Source organism: Schistocerca nitens, chromosome 12 (assembly GCF_023898315.1).
Source record: "Schistocerca nitens isolate TAMUIC-IGC-003100 chromosome 12, iqSchNite1.1, whole genome shotgun sequence".
Classification (NCBI taxonomy): Eukaryota; Metazoa; Arthropoda; class Insecta; order Orthoptera; family Acrididae; genus Schistocerca; species Schistocerca nitens.
In genome coordinates, this window is record NC_064625.1 from 19,497,150 (window position 1) to 19,515,142 (window position 17,993).

The 17,993-nt window shown below is 42.2% G+C and overlaps 1 protein-coding gene across 3 annotated transcripts in view; it reads right to left on the reverse strand.

The window, feature by feature from the left end:
• The window catches only part of LOC126215047 (mucin-5AC-like), a 270,054-nt gene that overhangs the window by 39,291 nt on the left and 212,770 nt on the right, over window positions 1-17,993 (reverse strand). For 2 of the 3 annotated variants that reach the window (XM_049941689.1, XM_049941687.1), the window contains exons 4-5: window positions 12,470-13,242; window positions 4,046-4,893 (exon numbers count right to left, since the gene is read on the reverse strand). In XM_049941689.1, the coding sequence (XP_049797646.1) occupies window positions 4,046-4,893; window positions 12,470-13,242 (1,621 nt within the window). The remainder of the gene's footprint in view (window positions 1-4,045; window positions 4,894-12,469; window positions 13,243-17,993) is intronic. The other variant, XM_049941688.1, reaches the window with a different exon arrangement.

Here is a 17,993-nt window from a genome sequence, read left to right on the forward strand (position 1 = left end):
TTAACAAATTTTTCTTCTTCAGAAACGCTTTCCTTGCCATTGCCAGTCTACATTTTAGATCCTCTCTACTTCGACCATCGTCAGTTATTTTGCTCCCAAAATAGCAAATCTCCTTTACCACTTTAAGCGTCTCATTTCCTAATCTAATTCCCTCAGCATCACCCGACTTAATTCGACTACATTCCATTATCCTCGTTTTGCTTTTGTTGATTTTTATCTTATACCCTCCTTTCAAGACACTGTCCATTCCGTTCAGCTGCTCTTCCAAGTCCTTTGCTGTCTCTGACAGAATTACAATGTCATCGGCGAAGCTCAAAGTTTTTATTTCTTCTACATGGATTTTAATACCTACTCCGAATTTTTCTTTTGTTTCCTTTACTGCTTCCTCAATATACAGATTGAACAACATCGGGGAGAGGCTACAACCCTGTCTTACTCCCTTCCCAACCACTGCTTCCCTTTCATACCCCTCGACTCTTATAACTGTCATCTGGTTTCTGTACAAATTGTAAATAGCCTTTCGCTCCCTGTATTTTACCCCTGCCACCTTTGAAAGAGAGTATTCCAGTCAACATTGTCAAAAGCTATCTCTAAGTCTACAAATGCTAGAAACGTAGGTTTGCCTTTCCTTAATCTTTCTTCTAAGATAAGTCGTAAGGTCAGTATTGCCTCACGTGTTCCAACGGCGAGGCGAAATACCCTCAGACTTCGAGAAGAATATAATAATTACAATCCCAAAGAAAGCAGGTGTTGACAGATGTGAAAATTACCGAACTATCAGTTTAATAAGTCACGGCTGCAAAATACTAACGCGAATTCTTTACAGACGAATGGAAAAACTAGTAGAAGCCGACCTCGGGGAAGATCAGTTTGGATTTCGCAGAAATATTGGAACACGTGAGGCAATACTGACCCTACGACTTATCTTAGAAGCTAGATTAGGGAAAGGCAAACCTACCTTTCTAGCATTTGTAGACTTAGAGAAAGCTTTTGACAATATTGACTGGAATACTCTCTTTCAAATTCTGAAGGTGGCAGGGGTAAAATACAGGGAGCGAAAGGCTATTTACAATTTGTACAGAAACCAGATGGCAGTTATAAGAGTTGAGGGACATGAAAGGGAAGCAGTGGTTGGGAAGGGAGTGAGACTGGGTTGTAGCCTATCCCCGATGTTATTCAATGAAATGGTTCAAATGGCTCTGAGCACTATGGGACTTAACAGCTATGGTCATCAGTCCCCTAGAACTTAGAACTACTTAAACCTAACTAGCCTAAGGACATCACACAACACCCAGCCATCACGAGGCAGAGAAAATCCCTGACCCCGCCGGGAATCGAACCCGGGAACCCGGGCGTGGGAAGCGAGAACCCTACCGCACGACCACGAGATGTGGGCCGATGTTATTCAAGCAGTAATGGAAACAAAAGGAAAATTCGGAGTAGGTATTAAAATCCATGGAGAAGAAATAAAAACTTTGAGGTTTGCCGATGACATTGTAATTCTGTCAGAGACAGCAAAGGACTTGGAAGAGCAGCTGAACGGAATGGACAGTGTATTGAAAGGAGGAAATAAGATGAACATCAACAAAAGCAAACCGAGGATAATGGAATGTAGTCAAATTAAGTCGGATGATGCAGAGAGAATTAGATTAGAAAATGAGGCGCTTAAAGTAGCAAAGGAGTTTTGCTATTTGGGGAGCAAAATAACAAACAGTTGATGGTCGAAGTAGAGAGGATATAAAATGTAGACTGGCAATGGCAAGGAAAGCGTTTCTGAAGAACAGAAATTTGTTAACATCGAGTATAGATTTAAATTTCAGGAGGTTATTTCTGAAAGTATTTATATGGAGTGTAGCAATGTATGGAAGCGAAACATGGACGATAAATAGTTTGGACAACAAGAGAAGTTTTCGAAATATGGTACTACAGAAGAATGCTGAAGATTAGATGGGTAGATCACATAACTAATGAGGGGGTATTGAATAGAACTGAGGAGGAATTCGTGGCACAACTTGACTAGAAGAAGGGATCGGTTGGTAGGACGTGTTCTGAGGCATCCAGGAATCACCAATTTAGTATTGGGAGGGCAGCGTGGAGGGTAAAAATCGTAGAGGGAGACCAAGAGATGAATACACTAAGCAGATTCAGAAGGATGTAGGTTGCAATAGGTAGTGGGAGATGAAGAAGCTTGCACAGGATACAGTAGCATGGAGAGCTGGATCAAACCTGTCTCAGGCCTTAAGACCACAACAACAACCACAACGAGACGAAAACGAGATTTTTCCAGCGTTTTTTTTTTTCGAATTTCCCTGATATATTTGAAATTCCCTGATATTCTCTGATTTCCGGAACTTGTGGCAATCCTGATACCTGCGGAAATGTGTATTCACTGATTCCTTTTTCGTCCTGTAAAACGCGCTAGTAGCAAAGATGCGTCTAGTAAACAGAATGCTTTTTGTGTTTTACAATCTGCAAGGACTGAATCTGTTACTGTGCAACCTGCGTTGCGTATTACGTTCCACTTGGTTGGCTGCCGAAGAACAAACAATTGTGGGACATCCACATCGGAGAAGGAACAATGTGTGTAGGGCTGCATATCTGTAAAAAGCACCGTTGTGGAATTGAGCGATTAGTTCCGTGTTGATCGAGTTCGACACAAAACGCCGGTCGATCCACTACAGACAAGTGGGAGAAATTCGAGCACCGCCCTGTAGTCCTGGTCACTCGCCACGTGATTATCAAGCCTTCGATACTTTGAAAAACACCGTGAAGGGTGACGAGTCCTATCGAACGGGGATATGCAGCAAAGCAGTTACATACTTTTTTCTTGTTGTGTGCTACATTATCTTCTCCCAAAATATGGAAATCAATGAGCTTGCAGTAGAAGACATGTGTTTCACAGTATTGAAAATGAACAAGCGCGCATAGCTCTTAAGTATGCATTTTAGAGCTCTAAAGAGGTTTTTTTCTTATTTAGGTATAAAGAACCTATCCCCGAAGTTTGTAAAACTATTTTTTCAAACACCCTGTAAACCGTGAGAATTCAGAGATGGAACCCAGTGCAAAGAACTTAAAATCACTATCTGAATTGATCCAACAGTATTCCCATAATCGCACCCTACCGTCTGATTGACTAATCAGAGATATTTAGCTGGAGGAATGCTATCGCCGACCGTTGTGGCCCAGCGGTTCTAGGCGCTTCGGTCCGGGACCGCGCTGCTGCCGGTCGCAGGTTCGAATCCTCCCTCGGGCATGGATATGTGTGATGCTCTTAGGTTAGTTAGGTTGAAGTAGTTCTAAGGGACTGATGACCTCAGATGTTAAGTCCCATAGTGCTTTAAACCATTTGAATGCTGTCGCTAGACATGATCCCACCTTAAATAATGACTCTAGGAAATGCTGAGAGAGAGAGAGAGAGAGAGAGAGAGAGAGAGAGAGAGAGAGAGAATGACCAATTTGGACTTATGCTGTACACAGAAGATGGTCTTGATCATCGTCATTATCAGCCATTCATCGTTCACTATTGGATACACGCCTCTTTCAAATTTATCCACACATAACGATCGTCAGCGACATGGAGGTCCTGCTTGTTCCTCTCTGTCTTTATGGCTTCAATCCATCTTCCGTTAGGTCGTCATATAGGGCTTTTATTATCATGAGGAATCAAACGCACAATCCTCTTTGCCCATCTCCGATTATTTCGGTTCGCCCGATCGAAGTGTTTCAATTTTGCAAAGTCACTAGCGCATCATGAAGTACTGTCTCTTCTCCAACACTTTTGTTTGTTTTTCTATCCCTTCAAATAATGCCCAACAGGACTCTTTCCATTGTTTTCTGGGCAGAACATGATACAATTGTAAATAGAGGCTTCACATGTCCCACTCGATGACCAAGGCAGCATTGGGCAGACTATACATCGTAACCCACAGATTGTAAGACTTCATCCCAACATGGCACAAGACTATAATGGAATACTTCTGCAATTAAAACTATGGAAAAAACAGAAGCTTAATCATGGTAGAAATGGACAAATTGGAATACTCACCTGTATGCACGTTTGGATGCTGTAAAACTGGAACACTGGCTCTGATGCCAGCACTTGCAGGAGTGGTGCCTGCATGGGTGATGGTCTGATTCGATGCAGTTGTAGCGATTTCAAGTGGAGCTGAAGGTCCCCCATGGACGGTGTTGTCAAGTGTTCCCTTTTCTATTACGTGTGTGCCATTGGAGCCTTGTGGCTGTGATGCAGCAGCACCAGTTGTGTTGGTGCTGACTGCTGCAGATGCTGATACATTAGTGCTGGTTGCGGTGGTGGTGGATGCACTGTAATGCATGGTGGTGACGGGAGTGGGTGGTGCAGAGGTGGACTGAAAGGTGCCTGGCGATGGTATGGTGTCCTCATGACGTCCATGGGCCAGATCTTCGCTTGTGAGTGTCAGGGGTCCTCCTGTATCTTGCGCACTTTGGTTCGTGGAACTGATGTCTTGATCAGAATGCATAGGTACATGGACTACAGAACCACTGGCAGTTGGATGGTTATTGCTTTGCCCCGATGGGCTTGCAGACCCTCTGCCTTCGCTGGGGGTAGTGGACACTGATGAGACAGTCGTTACTGGGTCAACACTGTGGCTGATCGATGGACTCAGACTGGTGACAGTCTGCCCCCCCTGGGGCTGTACTCTGGAGGTACTGGTGGCCACTGTCAGGTCTGTGATGGGAACTGGTGGCTGTGAAGTCATGCTGGTGGTCGCGCCGCTGGCAGCAGTGGACGCTGTGGCGACAGAACTTCTCACTGGTCCTGCTGGGCCTCTCGTTTGGGTGGTGTCCCCATGCTGGTCACTGTGTTCCTTCATGGCAGGTGTCTGTGAGTCCACCTCAGAGTGGCCGATTTTGCTGTGGATAGTGAAACATGGTATAAAAGTATATTCCTGTAAATACAACTCTGTATTGCGTTTTACAAGTCACTCACTAGTCTATATACAAAAGTCCTGAGCGATTCACTGACTCATCAATGCCCAGCCCAAACTGTTAAGGATAGAAACTCGAGATTTGGAGATGTTAGTCTTATACTGTAGGCATCGTTTATGAAGGGACTTTCGAAATTCCACACCTAAAAGGATGAGGTAGATGATGGAACTTTTTTTTTCACAAATGATGCTATAAAGGCAATTTTGGAAACTAGAACTACAAAATTAGTATTTGCTTCTCAGTAAAAAAATAAAGGCATGCATGTTTCGGCATTATGGGGAATTTAACCCATATGGAGGTGAAATGCGGGTGAAAGTTTTATTTGAAAATAAATCATTATTAAAGAACTACTAAAAGTATTTTTAAGGTAGTCTATGAAAATTGGTATTTGGCTTAGAAATAAAAAAAAGGGGTCTCATTTCTTTTGTAAAACATCCCTTTTGGGGATCTTTTATGAAATATTTCATTTTAAAAGCTAAATTTACGAAAATCTGAATTTGTCTTCTTGGTTTGAAATAAAAAAATACTTATTTTAATGTTTGGAAATTAAACGACTATGCGGGTGAAATTGGGGCTGAAAATTTTTATGTTAATATTTCATGATGCAATCATTTTTGAAGATAAATCTATGAAAATATGTTTGTAGAAATTAAAAAATACACATTTTACCGGTTTTGGATACTTGGATTAGGCTTCTCAGTTAGAAATTAACAAATACGTATATACCTGTTTTCGGAAATTCAACCCCTAATGGGGTGGAATAGGGCCAGATTGATTTACTGACTCATCTTTGCCCAGTCCAAACCACTAAGGATAGAAACTTGAAATTTGGAGTGGGGACAGGTCTTACACGGTAGGCATCGTTTAAGAAGGCAATTTTCGAAATTCCACCACAAGGAGGGTGAAACAGAGGAAAGGTTTTTTTTAAAATGTCGCTATAAAGGCAGTTTTGAAACTAGAACTACGAAAATTGGTATCTGGTCTCTTGGTCAGAAATAAAAACTAGTTTCAGAATTCTTCGTAATTCGATGTGTCAGGGGGTGAAGTAGTGGGTGAAAGCTTTTTTCTGTTTTTTGTTTTATTAAATCATTACAAAGAACTACTAAATCATTTTTGAAGTAATGTCTGTGTTTGTGATACTTAACTTCTGGGTGAGAAATAAAATAAGTAAATAAATTTGTTTCAGTGCTTCGGGGAATTCAACCATAACAGGTGAAATAGGTGATGAAAAGTTTTATAAAACTATTTGATGAATATGAACAGTGCAGCCACCTATAATGTATAAAAAGAAGCGTTTCAATAAATTCCAATTTCCTGCCTGCAGCTTCGCTCGTGTAGACCAGGTACACTGTTTTTAGATCATTGTCGATTTGAACATGACCAATGTGTGTAGGAAAATATAAATTCAATTAAATTTTTTAAAAGTTGTGCAAATCTTATGTGAAGAATTGTTTTATTTAATTTTAGTACCTTGTCTGCAACTTAGGTTGCGTAGACTAGATATGCTGTTTGCAGAATGTGTAGATTTACTTATGATCAACATTCAAATTTGACTGAAGAAAAACAAAACGAAATCCGTGGAGACCAGACTATGCGAGCGAAGCAGCAGGCGGTAAGCTAGTTTTCTGTAACTGTGTCTGAAATCAATTTTGTTTATGTTTCGCCTACTATTATAAAAAGTGAAGGCTTACATACTCAGTACCTTGAAGTTTTCACACACACGCCTCAACAGTTCTGCAGATTTCCTGAAACAATCCTAAACAATTGTAACTTCAAGTTGCAGCACGTTGTGAGCCTGAGTAAAATAACGTGGCAGCTCTTAAGATATTTCTGTTGCGTGTGGGCTGCCGAGCTAGCTGCTCAGGACAGTTTTCACGGAACGTTTTCAAAAGTTGCTGCATTATGCCGGGCAAAACGAGGTCCGATATGATATCAGGAGATATCCCATGACTTTTGTCACCACAGTGTATGCACTGACATGTTTAATAAATATCCAAACTGCAACAATTACGTACAAGGAAAGAAAACAGTCCCAATAGCTACCTCACACGGTACATTATCTTAAAAGAAAATGACTACCAACCGAAGCATTCCGAGTTTAGCCTATTCAAATCTATAGCCCGATTAAAATTACTTGATAGTTGGCACTTCATGTGTCCTCCATTCAGAGTGCTCTACATCTTGCCTGAACCGCTCGGCATTGCCAAATTGCCACAATAATTAGTTCACTTCCAGTTCAAAGTCACGCTTTTTTCTTGATGTGTTTGGATTCCGATTCCTGGGTCTGGCCCTTTTGCTTCGTATTTCATCACTTATCATAACCACACACAAAACACACACACACACGATGCTAACGAAATGGACACGTTTCATGCAGAGCAGTAACCAAACACTACTGGATTTTTCTTCAGCATCGTTGACGTAGTTCTTACACAACGAAGCGCCAAAGAAACTGGTACAGACATGTATATCCAATACAGATGTATGTAAACAGGGAGAATATTGCACTGCGGTCGGCAACGTCTATATAAGACAACAAGTGTCTGGCGCAGTTGTTACAATGGCATGTTATCAAGATTTAAGTGAGTTTGAACGTGGTCTTCTAACAGGCGCACGACCGATGGGACACACCATCTCCGAGGTAGCGATGAAGTGCGGACTTTCCCGTGCGGCCACTTCACGAGTGTACCGTGAATATCAGGAATCCGGTGAAACATTAAACCTCCGACACTGCTGCGGCCATAAAAAGATCTTGCAAGAACGGGACCGATAACGACTGACGAGAATCTTTCAACGTGACACAAGTGCAGCCCTTCCGCAAGTTGCCGCAGATTTCAGTGCTCGCCATCAACAAGTGTCAGCGTGCGAACCAGTCAATGAAACATCATCGATATGGAATTTTGGAGCCGAATGCCCACTCGTGTACCCTTGATGCCTGCGCGATATAAAGCTTTACGCCTCACCTGGGCACGTCGGCACCGGCATTGGACTGTTGATGACTGAAAACGTGTTGCCTGGTTGGACGAATCTCGTTTCAAACTGTATCGAGCGGAAGGACGTGTACTGGTGTGGAGACAACCTCATGAATCCACAGCTGGTGAAGGCTCGGTAATGGTGTGTAGGCGTGTGCAGTTGGAGTGATATGGGACTCCTGATACGTCTAGATACGACTGTGACAGGTGACACACCTGCATCAATTCATGTCATTTGTGCATTCTAACGGGCCTGAGCAATTCCAGCATGACAATGTGACACCCCCTCCCCCCCCCCCCCACGTCCATAATTGCTACAGAGTGACTCCAGGAACATTCTTCTGAGTTTAAACACTTCCGCTGGCCACCAAACTCTCCGGACATGAACATTATTGACCATATCTGGGTTGCCTTGCAACGTGCTGTCAGAAGAGATATCCACTTCCTCGTCCTCTTGCGGATTCATGGTGTCAATTCCCTTGAACACTACTTCAGGCATTAGTAGAGTCCATGCCTCGTCGTGTTGTGGCACTTCCGCGTGCTCGCGGGGGCCTACGCGATATTAGGCAGATGCACCACTTTCTTTGGCTCTTCGGTGTATAATCAGAGTGATCGACATGCAGTAGATAAGCTTCGAACGACACTGCGTGTAGCCGAATTTTTGAAGGCTGTCAATTAATCACCTCGACTAAGACACCGTCCGCCCCGATAGCTGAGTGGTCAGCACGGCGAACTGTCACGCCAATGGACCCGGGTTCGATTCCCGTCTGGGTCAGAGATTTTCTCCGTTTAGGGACTGGGCGGTGTGTTATCCTCATTATCATTTCATAACCATCAGTGGAAGGCAACGGGAAACCACAACTGGAATCAATTCCCTAGACGCTCATGCGGTGGACCTCTCTGAGGAGGCTTCCACCATGACAAGACCTGCCGTAAGGCAGAACACAAAGTTTTTTCTAAGACACCAGTCATAAACACGAGGGCCTTTCGGAGTACACTGAAAGGTGCAGTGGAGCTTATAAACCTGACGTGCAAAGGGAGAAAGTTCGAATCTCGTCTGTTTGTTTTTCCAAATCTGATCAAAAGCGTCCGATTATCATTTTTATTCAATTAATTCATTTAAATCTACATTTTTAGTATTTCTGATTCTTTGCTGCGTCAAATTCTACACTCTCTTGACGTTTTTGATTATTGTTCTTATTTTTTTCTATCATCCTGTTTTCGTTTGGAATCTGCTTCTGCCGCCTACAACCTGCAAGGAAGTGCCAACAAGTACTGCTCATCGGTTGGTAACGGGGCAACCCGTGTAGCAAGTGTGAACCTAATTCCAGGTAACTAATGACAGCGAAAATTACTATTCACGGGTAGCGCAAAAAACTGAAATTTTTCTGTGGAAGATGCAAACAAACATGTTGTGAAATGTTCTGTCTTGCGATTGCTCGCAGGGGTTAGCCTTAAAACTGTGAACGAAACGATGGTGATTGTAGTTCTGTCAGAGACTGTCGGTCGCCGTTTTCTTGGATACATTGCACGTCACGAGGTTGTGGTTAGGTTAGGATTCGAGTTTAAATTCAGAGCTACAAAAAGCGTCGTCTGCTGCAGTTCAGCTATTGGTCACTTAAAATCATCTGCCGGTACAGCATCTCCCATTTCCGTCATACCTCGCGGTGGCCGATTCCAACATCGCTCCGCGTTACACATTAACGGCATTTATCACGTGACCGGCAGTGTTTGTGTATCACGTACGAGGGCTGTTGAAAAAGTAAGGTGACTTTCCAAATTGCGCGGGCAACGTACATTCGATTATCGACCTTCTTTTTTGTTATATTGGTAACATGTCACGAACATATGATCACAGTTTCAAGCTCACAGCATACTTCGTTTTTGACAGATAGAAGGGTTAGACGTCTTTCAGTGAGCTCGGCGATTTTCGTTATTATAAAAAAAATGGAGCAAATAATTTGGTACAAGCTCTTCCAAGATGGCCGACAAGATTCTCTGGACGCCCACATCAACAACAGATGATAACGTCGAAGCTGTGAAGAAAATTGTTTTGGAAAATCGTCGAATTACCGTAAGACAAGTTGCTGCATACCGATTGGTTCGTGTCATGCAACTTTTTTCAGGTGTTTTGGGCGTGAGACGACTGTGTCAGCGAAGTTTGTTCCAAAACTTGTCTGTTTTGATCAGAAGAACCGTCGCATGAGCATAGCTCAGGAGCTCTTGAATGACGTCAATGATGAGCACGATTTGCTCAAAAGGGTCATAACTGGTGACGAAACATGGGTTTCCGGTTATGACGTCGAAACCAAAGTCCAGTCGTCGCAATGGAAGCATCCCGGAGAGCCTAGGCCGAAAAAACACGACAAGTTCGATCAAACGTCAAAGTTTTGTTCGCCTTTTCTTTTTTTCCTCCAATTGCCAAGGCGTAGTGCATCATAAATTTTTTTCCTCAAGGTCGTACGGCCAATAAGGAGTATTACCTTGGCATTACGAGCCGCTTGCGAGAAGCAATACGGAAAAATCGTCCGGAATTGTGGAAAAACAATTCATGGCTTTTGTATCACGACAATGGACCTGCTCGTTCATCGTTGCTTGTGAGAGATTTTTTGGCCAAAAACAACACGACAATCATGCCTCGGCCACCATATTCTCCGGATTTGGGCCTCTACGATTTTTTCCTGTTCCCTAAACTGAAGCGATCTATGAAATGACGAATATTTTCAGCGATTGAGGAAATAAAAACTGCATCCCTGGAAGTAGTCAAGGCAATACCAAAAAGTGCTTATGTGAAGTGCTTCGAGGATGAGAAGAAACGCGCGGCTACCCCTGTCGGAGGTTCGAATCTTCCCTCAAGCATGGGTGTGTGTGTGTTGTCCTCAGCCTAAGTTAATTTTAGTTATATTAAGTAGTGTGAAAGCCTAGGGACCGACGACCTTAGCAGTTTGGTCCCATAGGAACTTACCACAGATTTCCAAATTAGAAGAAACGTTGGCACAAGTGTATTATATCTGAGGAGGATTACTTTGAAGGGGACAACATGAATATTGATGAATAAATAAATATTTTTTCACGAAAATATAAAGTGACCTACCTTACTTTCTGAATGCGATAGCCGTGCCTTCCGGTCTTTCCCAGTCTGCAGTGGTGTTTAATGTCTTTGTCTTGTTATAGGCGATCCTCAGTCCCACCTTTCTGGCTACCTTACTTAAGTTGTCGAGTTGTGTCTTTGCGTCTTCTTCCGTCTCACTTACTATTGCTATGTCATCTGCAAAGGCTAGGCAGTCCACTTGAGCCTTGTTGTCCTTTTTGTCCCCCACATGGGTCTTTGGTGTTCCCATTTCCTCGTTTATTGCTCTCCACTGCCTGATCACTGGACGGGAATACCAAAGACCCATGTGGGGGACAAAAAGGACAACAGGGCTCAAGTGGACTGCCTAGTCTTTGCAGATGACATAGCAATAGTAAGTGAGACGGAAGAAGACGCAAAGACACAACTCGACAACTTAAGTAAGGTAGCCAGAAAGGTGGGACTGAGGATCACCTATAACAAGACAAAGACATTAAACACCACTGCAGACTGGGAAACACCGGAAGGCACTGTGCAAATGGTGGACGAATTTAAATACCTGGGAGAATTTATAACAGGAAGAAACAGGAGCAAGGAGGGAATAACAGAGAGGATAAAGAAGATGAGGTCAGCCTTCTGTAGGACGAGAGGTATACAATAAAAAGAATATATCCACAGAGGCAAAGATAAGCCACTACAAGGCAACAGTGAGGAATGCAGTATTACATGCTGCTGAGACGATGACACTGGGAAAAAATGGGGCAGACAAACTACAGAAAGAAGAGAGGAAAATACTGAGAAAAATACTAGGTCCCAAAAGAGGTGGAGAGAGGTGGATGCGAAGACACAGGGAAGAATTGTACCGGAACATGAGAACAATATCCGGGGAAATCAGACTCAAAAGGGCAAGGTTTGCTGGGCATGTAGTTAGGATGAGTATGGACAGAATGACGACGAGAGTGTGGGAAACAACAGGGAGGACAAGGGGAAAGACAGGAACCAAGTGGATTGTTGAACTTCGGAAGGACTGGTTGGAATTGGGGATCAAGGTTGAAGGAAAGGAAAACTGGAGGAACAAATATACATCGACAAATATGCCAGAGATCAATGACAGAGAAGAATACAGGAAAAGATTAGAATGTCACCAGTGGAGCCGCCATGAGAAACGGAAACTGGAGATCTCGGAAGAAGAGCGGGAGAGGAGAAGAGAAAGAATGAAGAGGTTCTGGGAGAAGAAGAGGAAAATGCAGACCAGAAAGGGGCTACCCGTGGTCCTACAGAGGCCGTAACGCAAGAAGAAGAAGAAGAGCGATAGCCGGCAACGGATGTGGCAACACTGTAGCAGCAAGTGACGGCTGGCAACTATCAAGTAATCGGACTAACGGGAGCCGATCGGCCAACTTACAGTAAACACACAGTACAAGAACATACACTGTTTGTACAGTACATTTCATCTTACCTGGGACTGCTACCGTCGTTTTTGGGTTCAGCGTGAACAACCACTGGTTGAACGCCATGTGGCTCTTCAACCTGGCTAGAAATGGTGTTCGACTGTTCATGTGCAGACGCTGGCCCATTCTTCGAGGATTCCTGGTTAGTACCAGTCACTTCTGTATGGCTTTCGGAGGGTCGAGATTGTTTCTCTGTACTGGAATGTGGGGCATCCCTGGTGGCAGTGACAGGTAGCTGAGCACTGCTCGCAGCATTTGGCTCGGATTGAGTGTTATTGGCACTGCTTCCCGGAGGCTCTACTGGCTGTTTCCCATTTGTCAACGTGTGGCCGGTACCACTGCTAGCTACAGCCGGAATCGCTGGAGAGTTGGTCGGATTGCTCTTGAGTGCCCCAGTTCCAGTCTTCCCATTTCCTTTGGCTGCCACGTCCGGAGAGGCATTTTGCGAGGCCTGTTGTCGATCCTGTACAGAGTGATCATCAGCTGTGCTTGACACCTTAACACTCCCATTCGAAGGTACATTTGCTTCACTATGGCCAATATTTACAAGAGGACTCACAGGAGAAGTGTTCTCAGGCGAGGATGGTGATCCACGAGGGCGTCTCACGTTCTTCTGGACACCAGCTTCTTTCTTCAATGCATTCTCAAACCTGCCAACTGGTCTGGAATCTTCAGCACTGCCCAGGTCAGTATAAATATCCAGTGCAGAGTCATTACTGATGATCTTGATGCAGCGTAACTTCTTCGAATCCGGGTCCCGCCTCCAGCCGTTACAGCAGACCTGATAGATTAATAGAATTTGTAGTAATAATATCTTTTTATAGGGCAGCATAACCAGGAATTATGTAACATAATACAAATTAATTGTTACACTTAAACAAGTGCATACCAGCTGCAATAAATAGTTGTTAAACAAGGTGTAAGACAAAAGGGTGACTATCAACCGCCATTTTTAATATTTACACTGACTTCATACTTCTCTATGGAAATGTAAAGTAATAAAAGGAATTATGGTGAATGAGAAATAGCTGACTGTGCTTCTGTTTGCAGGTGATATTCTCATTATTCAGAGGCCTGAAGATGACCTCCAAAGATCGCTAGACCAGAAAAATTGAATAGCAAGGTGTACAACTTAAGGATCTTAGTAATAAACGGCAACAGGAGGAAAATATCCAGTCAACTCAAAAATTAATTTAGGTAATTCCGATATAGAAAACAAAATACACAAATTCCAAGTTGTATGTGGTTACCATTAGCAGAACGTTGTGCTGTAAAGAACAAAATGCCATGAAAGAAATACATCTAGACATAAATGTTCATCTTCACTGCATACTATTGTTTTAGCAATAGAAACTACTTTATCTCAGCTTTTAAGAATCTTTGGATTGATATAAACAAATGACTGCGAAAGTATTAAGCTGTGCTATACTTGTTACTGTGCTCTGTGCACCAGACAATGAAGTTACCAACAAAAACGTAAGTAAATGCACTAACCAAATGTCTAATCATACTTACCACGTAATGTACACACTACGAAATATTTATCTACCAGAACAAGCGTCTTTTTCGACGCATAAGCTCACTGGTACACTCAGCAAAGGAAACTAATCTCACTTCACTTAATTACAATGTAAAAGTAACTAAAATGCTTCTGATGATAGCAGCATGCTGCCGAAACGCGTCATGCTAGGAAAATATAGGCAATATATCGTAAAAATCATTGTTCAGATGTCTCTCAATTCTAAATCTTACACCGCTGTGCATTCATACTTCGTCATGGGGTTTGTGGTTTACAAGTTTGACTCATTCAGAAGAAATGGCAATATCTATTTGTGAACATTAAATGGGAAAAACGATATAGACTTTCACAACACATCCTTAAGCATTATACAGGAAGGTGTGCTCTGTTCAGCATGTTTCATTTTCAGTAGGCTTCCAGCAAAACTGAAATAAAAGGGGGTGATAAATCCAAGGTTTCCTTGGTCATATTCCTATTCTACGCACTTCCTAACAGTGGTTGAGAACTTTCCTCTGTAATCTGTTATTTATTATGCTCCGCAATTACTTTCATGTTTTTTTAAATTTTTTAATATACTTGTTTATCTATTTTCTAATCAAAAGTGTGAACTATGTACCGACTTGATCCATGAATTGGCAGATCTGGTTCGCATAGTACCGAAGAATCTGACAGATAAATGAAATAAAGCACAGTCAATAATATTTTTCTAGGTTTGAGACCGAATTGTCAATACGTAAAACTACCGACGTCTCGGTCACTGTTGCAAGTGACTTCTTCAGGGTGTTTTTACTGACTGTGATAATGGCCGCGGAAGCCAATGTTTATATCAAATTAGAGAACCTTAGAAAGTTGTGGGAAGGAGTCCATCACGCCACCACACAAGTGTTCAAAGCTCACCCTCCTGAAATTACATCTTCTATCAATGTACTGCCAAAATGTAAATAGCTTCTTAAGCATGCCTCTCAGAAAAATCCGTATATTTGTTACATGAACATCTTAGCCAGCTATAATAATAATTATTAATTTCTGTTAAATCTGCGACTCTGTACCATTTACAGTGACATATTGCTCCATTACTTTATTTCCTGATTTGGGAGGGTTAAGTTGGAATAACCTGAAGCCAGATTCCATGGTCGAATAATCTTTGTTTGTAGAACGTTAAACGATCAAGGTCTTGTGCTGGTCTTCCTGAATAAGACATTCCAAAAGTGCTCTAAAATGTAAAAGGAGAATGATGAAAGATGCCTGTCTCAACCACAACTTTCAAAACTGAATTTATTCGGTGTATTCTAAATTGCAGATATCTACATAGATATCCTCTTTATGGATCAATCATCTCTGTAAGGGTGTCTGCCTTTAACTCTTTAGTAGGAGACTAGGAGTCCATGAGGAAGCACTTTGGAGGGGCAGCTATAGGGGACCAATGTGAGGTAAACGCGCCACATTGTTCTCTGGGCACGTTTACGAGGACATTATGAAAAGTAGTCCCTGCAACAATTTTGTGTGAAAACTCTTAAAACTTTTTACATGAAGCAAACATTATAAACATTCTACATTTTGTTCTTCACGTCTTCATAATTACTTCCCAACGCAGTCACCCTCGCGATGAACACGTATTTCCCAACGGGATACGAGTTCGTTGATACCATCACTGCAGAATGTTTGACCTTGTTGACAGAGCCACAATCTCACATCTGCTTGCACTGCTTCATCACTATCGAAGTGAAGTCCGCGATGGTGTTCTCTAAGGTTTGGAAACAGATGAAAATCGGACGCAGCCAAATTACGAGTGTTTGGAGGATGATGCACGACAGTGAAACCCAGACGTCGGATTGTTGTAGATGTCGCAGCGTTCGTGTGCATGGTCTGGCACTGCCATGCTGAAGGAGAGGTGGTCCATGTGCGGACGAACTCATCGAATTCGAAACTCACTACAGCAGCTGCTTCTCAAGCACTGACCAATACACACCGCCATGTTGCAAGCAACAATTCGTAGTCCTCTATAGTGCGCGTCATTTACGATGGCGGCCGAGTTTAGGGTCGTTCTGCGCATCTGACGTCACAAAACACAGTCAGCCAATGAACAGAGAACGACGTCGCCATAGCTCGACTGCAGTGCAGAGCACGGACGAGTGTTTTCAGTTTTAGAAACGTTCAGTCATAAATAAAGTAGTTGAACAAAAGCAATATCTTGATAGCGGACTTTCTTTTATAGAAAGTTAGAAAAAAGCATTATTTATATCAATTGCTTCATATTCTATTAATTAATTAAACCAAACAAGCAATAAGCCTCCTAATTCAGGCGATAGCAAGGAAAGGTGTTTGTATCATTCTCACGAACCGCTTTTTCGCAATAAAGAACAGCAGTAATTGTTTATTTTCTATTGTACTTCGACGAAACGTAATTCATAGTGACACCAACAGGTTCTGTCGGTATTTTGTGTGATATTTTAGAGTCCTCCAGAAATCCTACGAAATAGGGATCTGCATTAACGTAGTGGTTACGGTGTTTGGCTGCTAAGCGAAAGGTTCTAAGTTCAAACCTTGTTCGGTGCTTAAAATGTTCTTTATTTAAAAACGATATCGAAGTGCCTTACTTCATGACTTTTATTCGTTTGAATATAATTTTTTGAAATTTCTAGCGCTTTGTCTGTTCTTTATAACCATAATAAGTTTTCGGTTTTTCTAATTTTGTCCTCCAATATTTCTTTTCACAGCAATTAAAAACAATGAAAAGGCACACATACAATATTTATGTTGTCTGTTTTGTTTGTATATCTTCTCTTCCACAGTCGCTGTTTTACTATTCATATTGAGATATATTGTTTTGCGACAGTATTAAAAGTATTATTTAGAGCAGAATTTCGGCTCGTATGTTGCCGAGCTACTTGATTGTCTGACGCAATTCTTTGCTTCGCTGCTTTCGCAACATCATCATATTCAATGTTTTCGTCAACTGATCTATGTTTTGGCAAGTATTTGCTGTCCGTTGTGACAAACACAAATTGTTTGCGCACTCCGCCTCACTGACAATATATTTTAGTTTCTGTGTTTTAGTACGTCCACAATTCAGTTTTGTGTACTTCGCCAACTTTGTTTTGATCAGAACTTTGTAGAAAGAAGCGAAATGACTCTGGTATAAATAAAACTTTTATTACAGTCGCGAAAGACGGAATATTTCTCAATATTACATACGACACCTATCTGGTTAAAAATTAAATGATATATTGTTATACAGTAAATTTTATATGAAATTGAGGTATCTTGTCCACATTTCATTGTCAACATTGTGGCATTTAAAATCGAACATACGGAAAGTATACGCTATGGCCTTTTACCTGTGCAAACTCTTCAAAATTTCGTGCAATGGTTTACTACATTTAATGCTGCACAATAACTGCGTTGAACATCGAAACAAAATTAAGTCATTTATGGGGGGGAAGGTATCAGTCAGGAAGATGTGTAGAAATCAGATTTTTGGCCCAAATAGTTTTTGTGAAATCGAATGATAAGTGTGTCAAAGCAGTCGGAACACCATGTGTCAGCACAGGCGAGCAGTGCAGTGATGACAAAATCGCGCACATCGCGGAATGCGGGGAGCACGTCTCTGTAGCAGCGAAAGGGTTAATACGGCCGTGGTGGCTTTATTTCATAAACTGCGCGCTCCCCCCTAAACCTAAGTTTGCGAACTATACTATACTATGGCGCTGCTTCTCTCGGCGCGTGCGTCGTTTGCCACTGGCAACGCAGCAATCTCCCGCGTCTGGGCAGGCATGCGCGAGCCACCAAGATAAAAGGATTGAACTATAGTGTTAGAGAGCTGCAAATACGTACACATGGAGAATAGACATGTAGAAAATTAACAATTTTGTTTCATTTAAAAAGCTTTAAGTGCTTTCACATTAAAAATTCGGAGGCATTATTTTTCAACAAACCCTCGTCGATTGAATTCACAGAGAAGGGTCTAGTTGGATGCCAACGATTGAGATTGGATGGAGGGTGAGGTGCTGTAA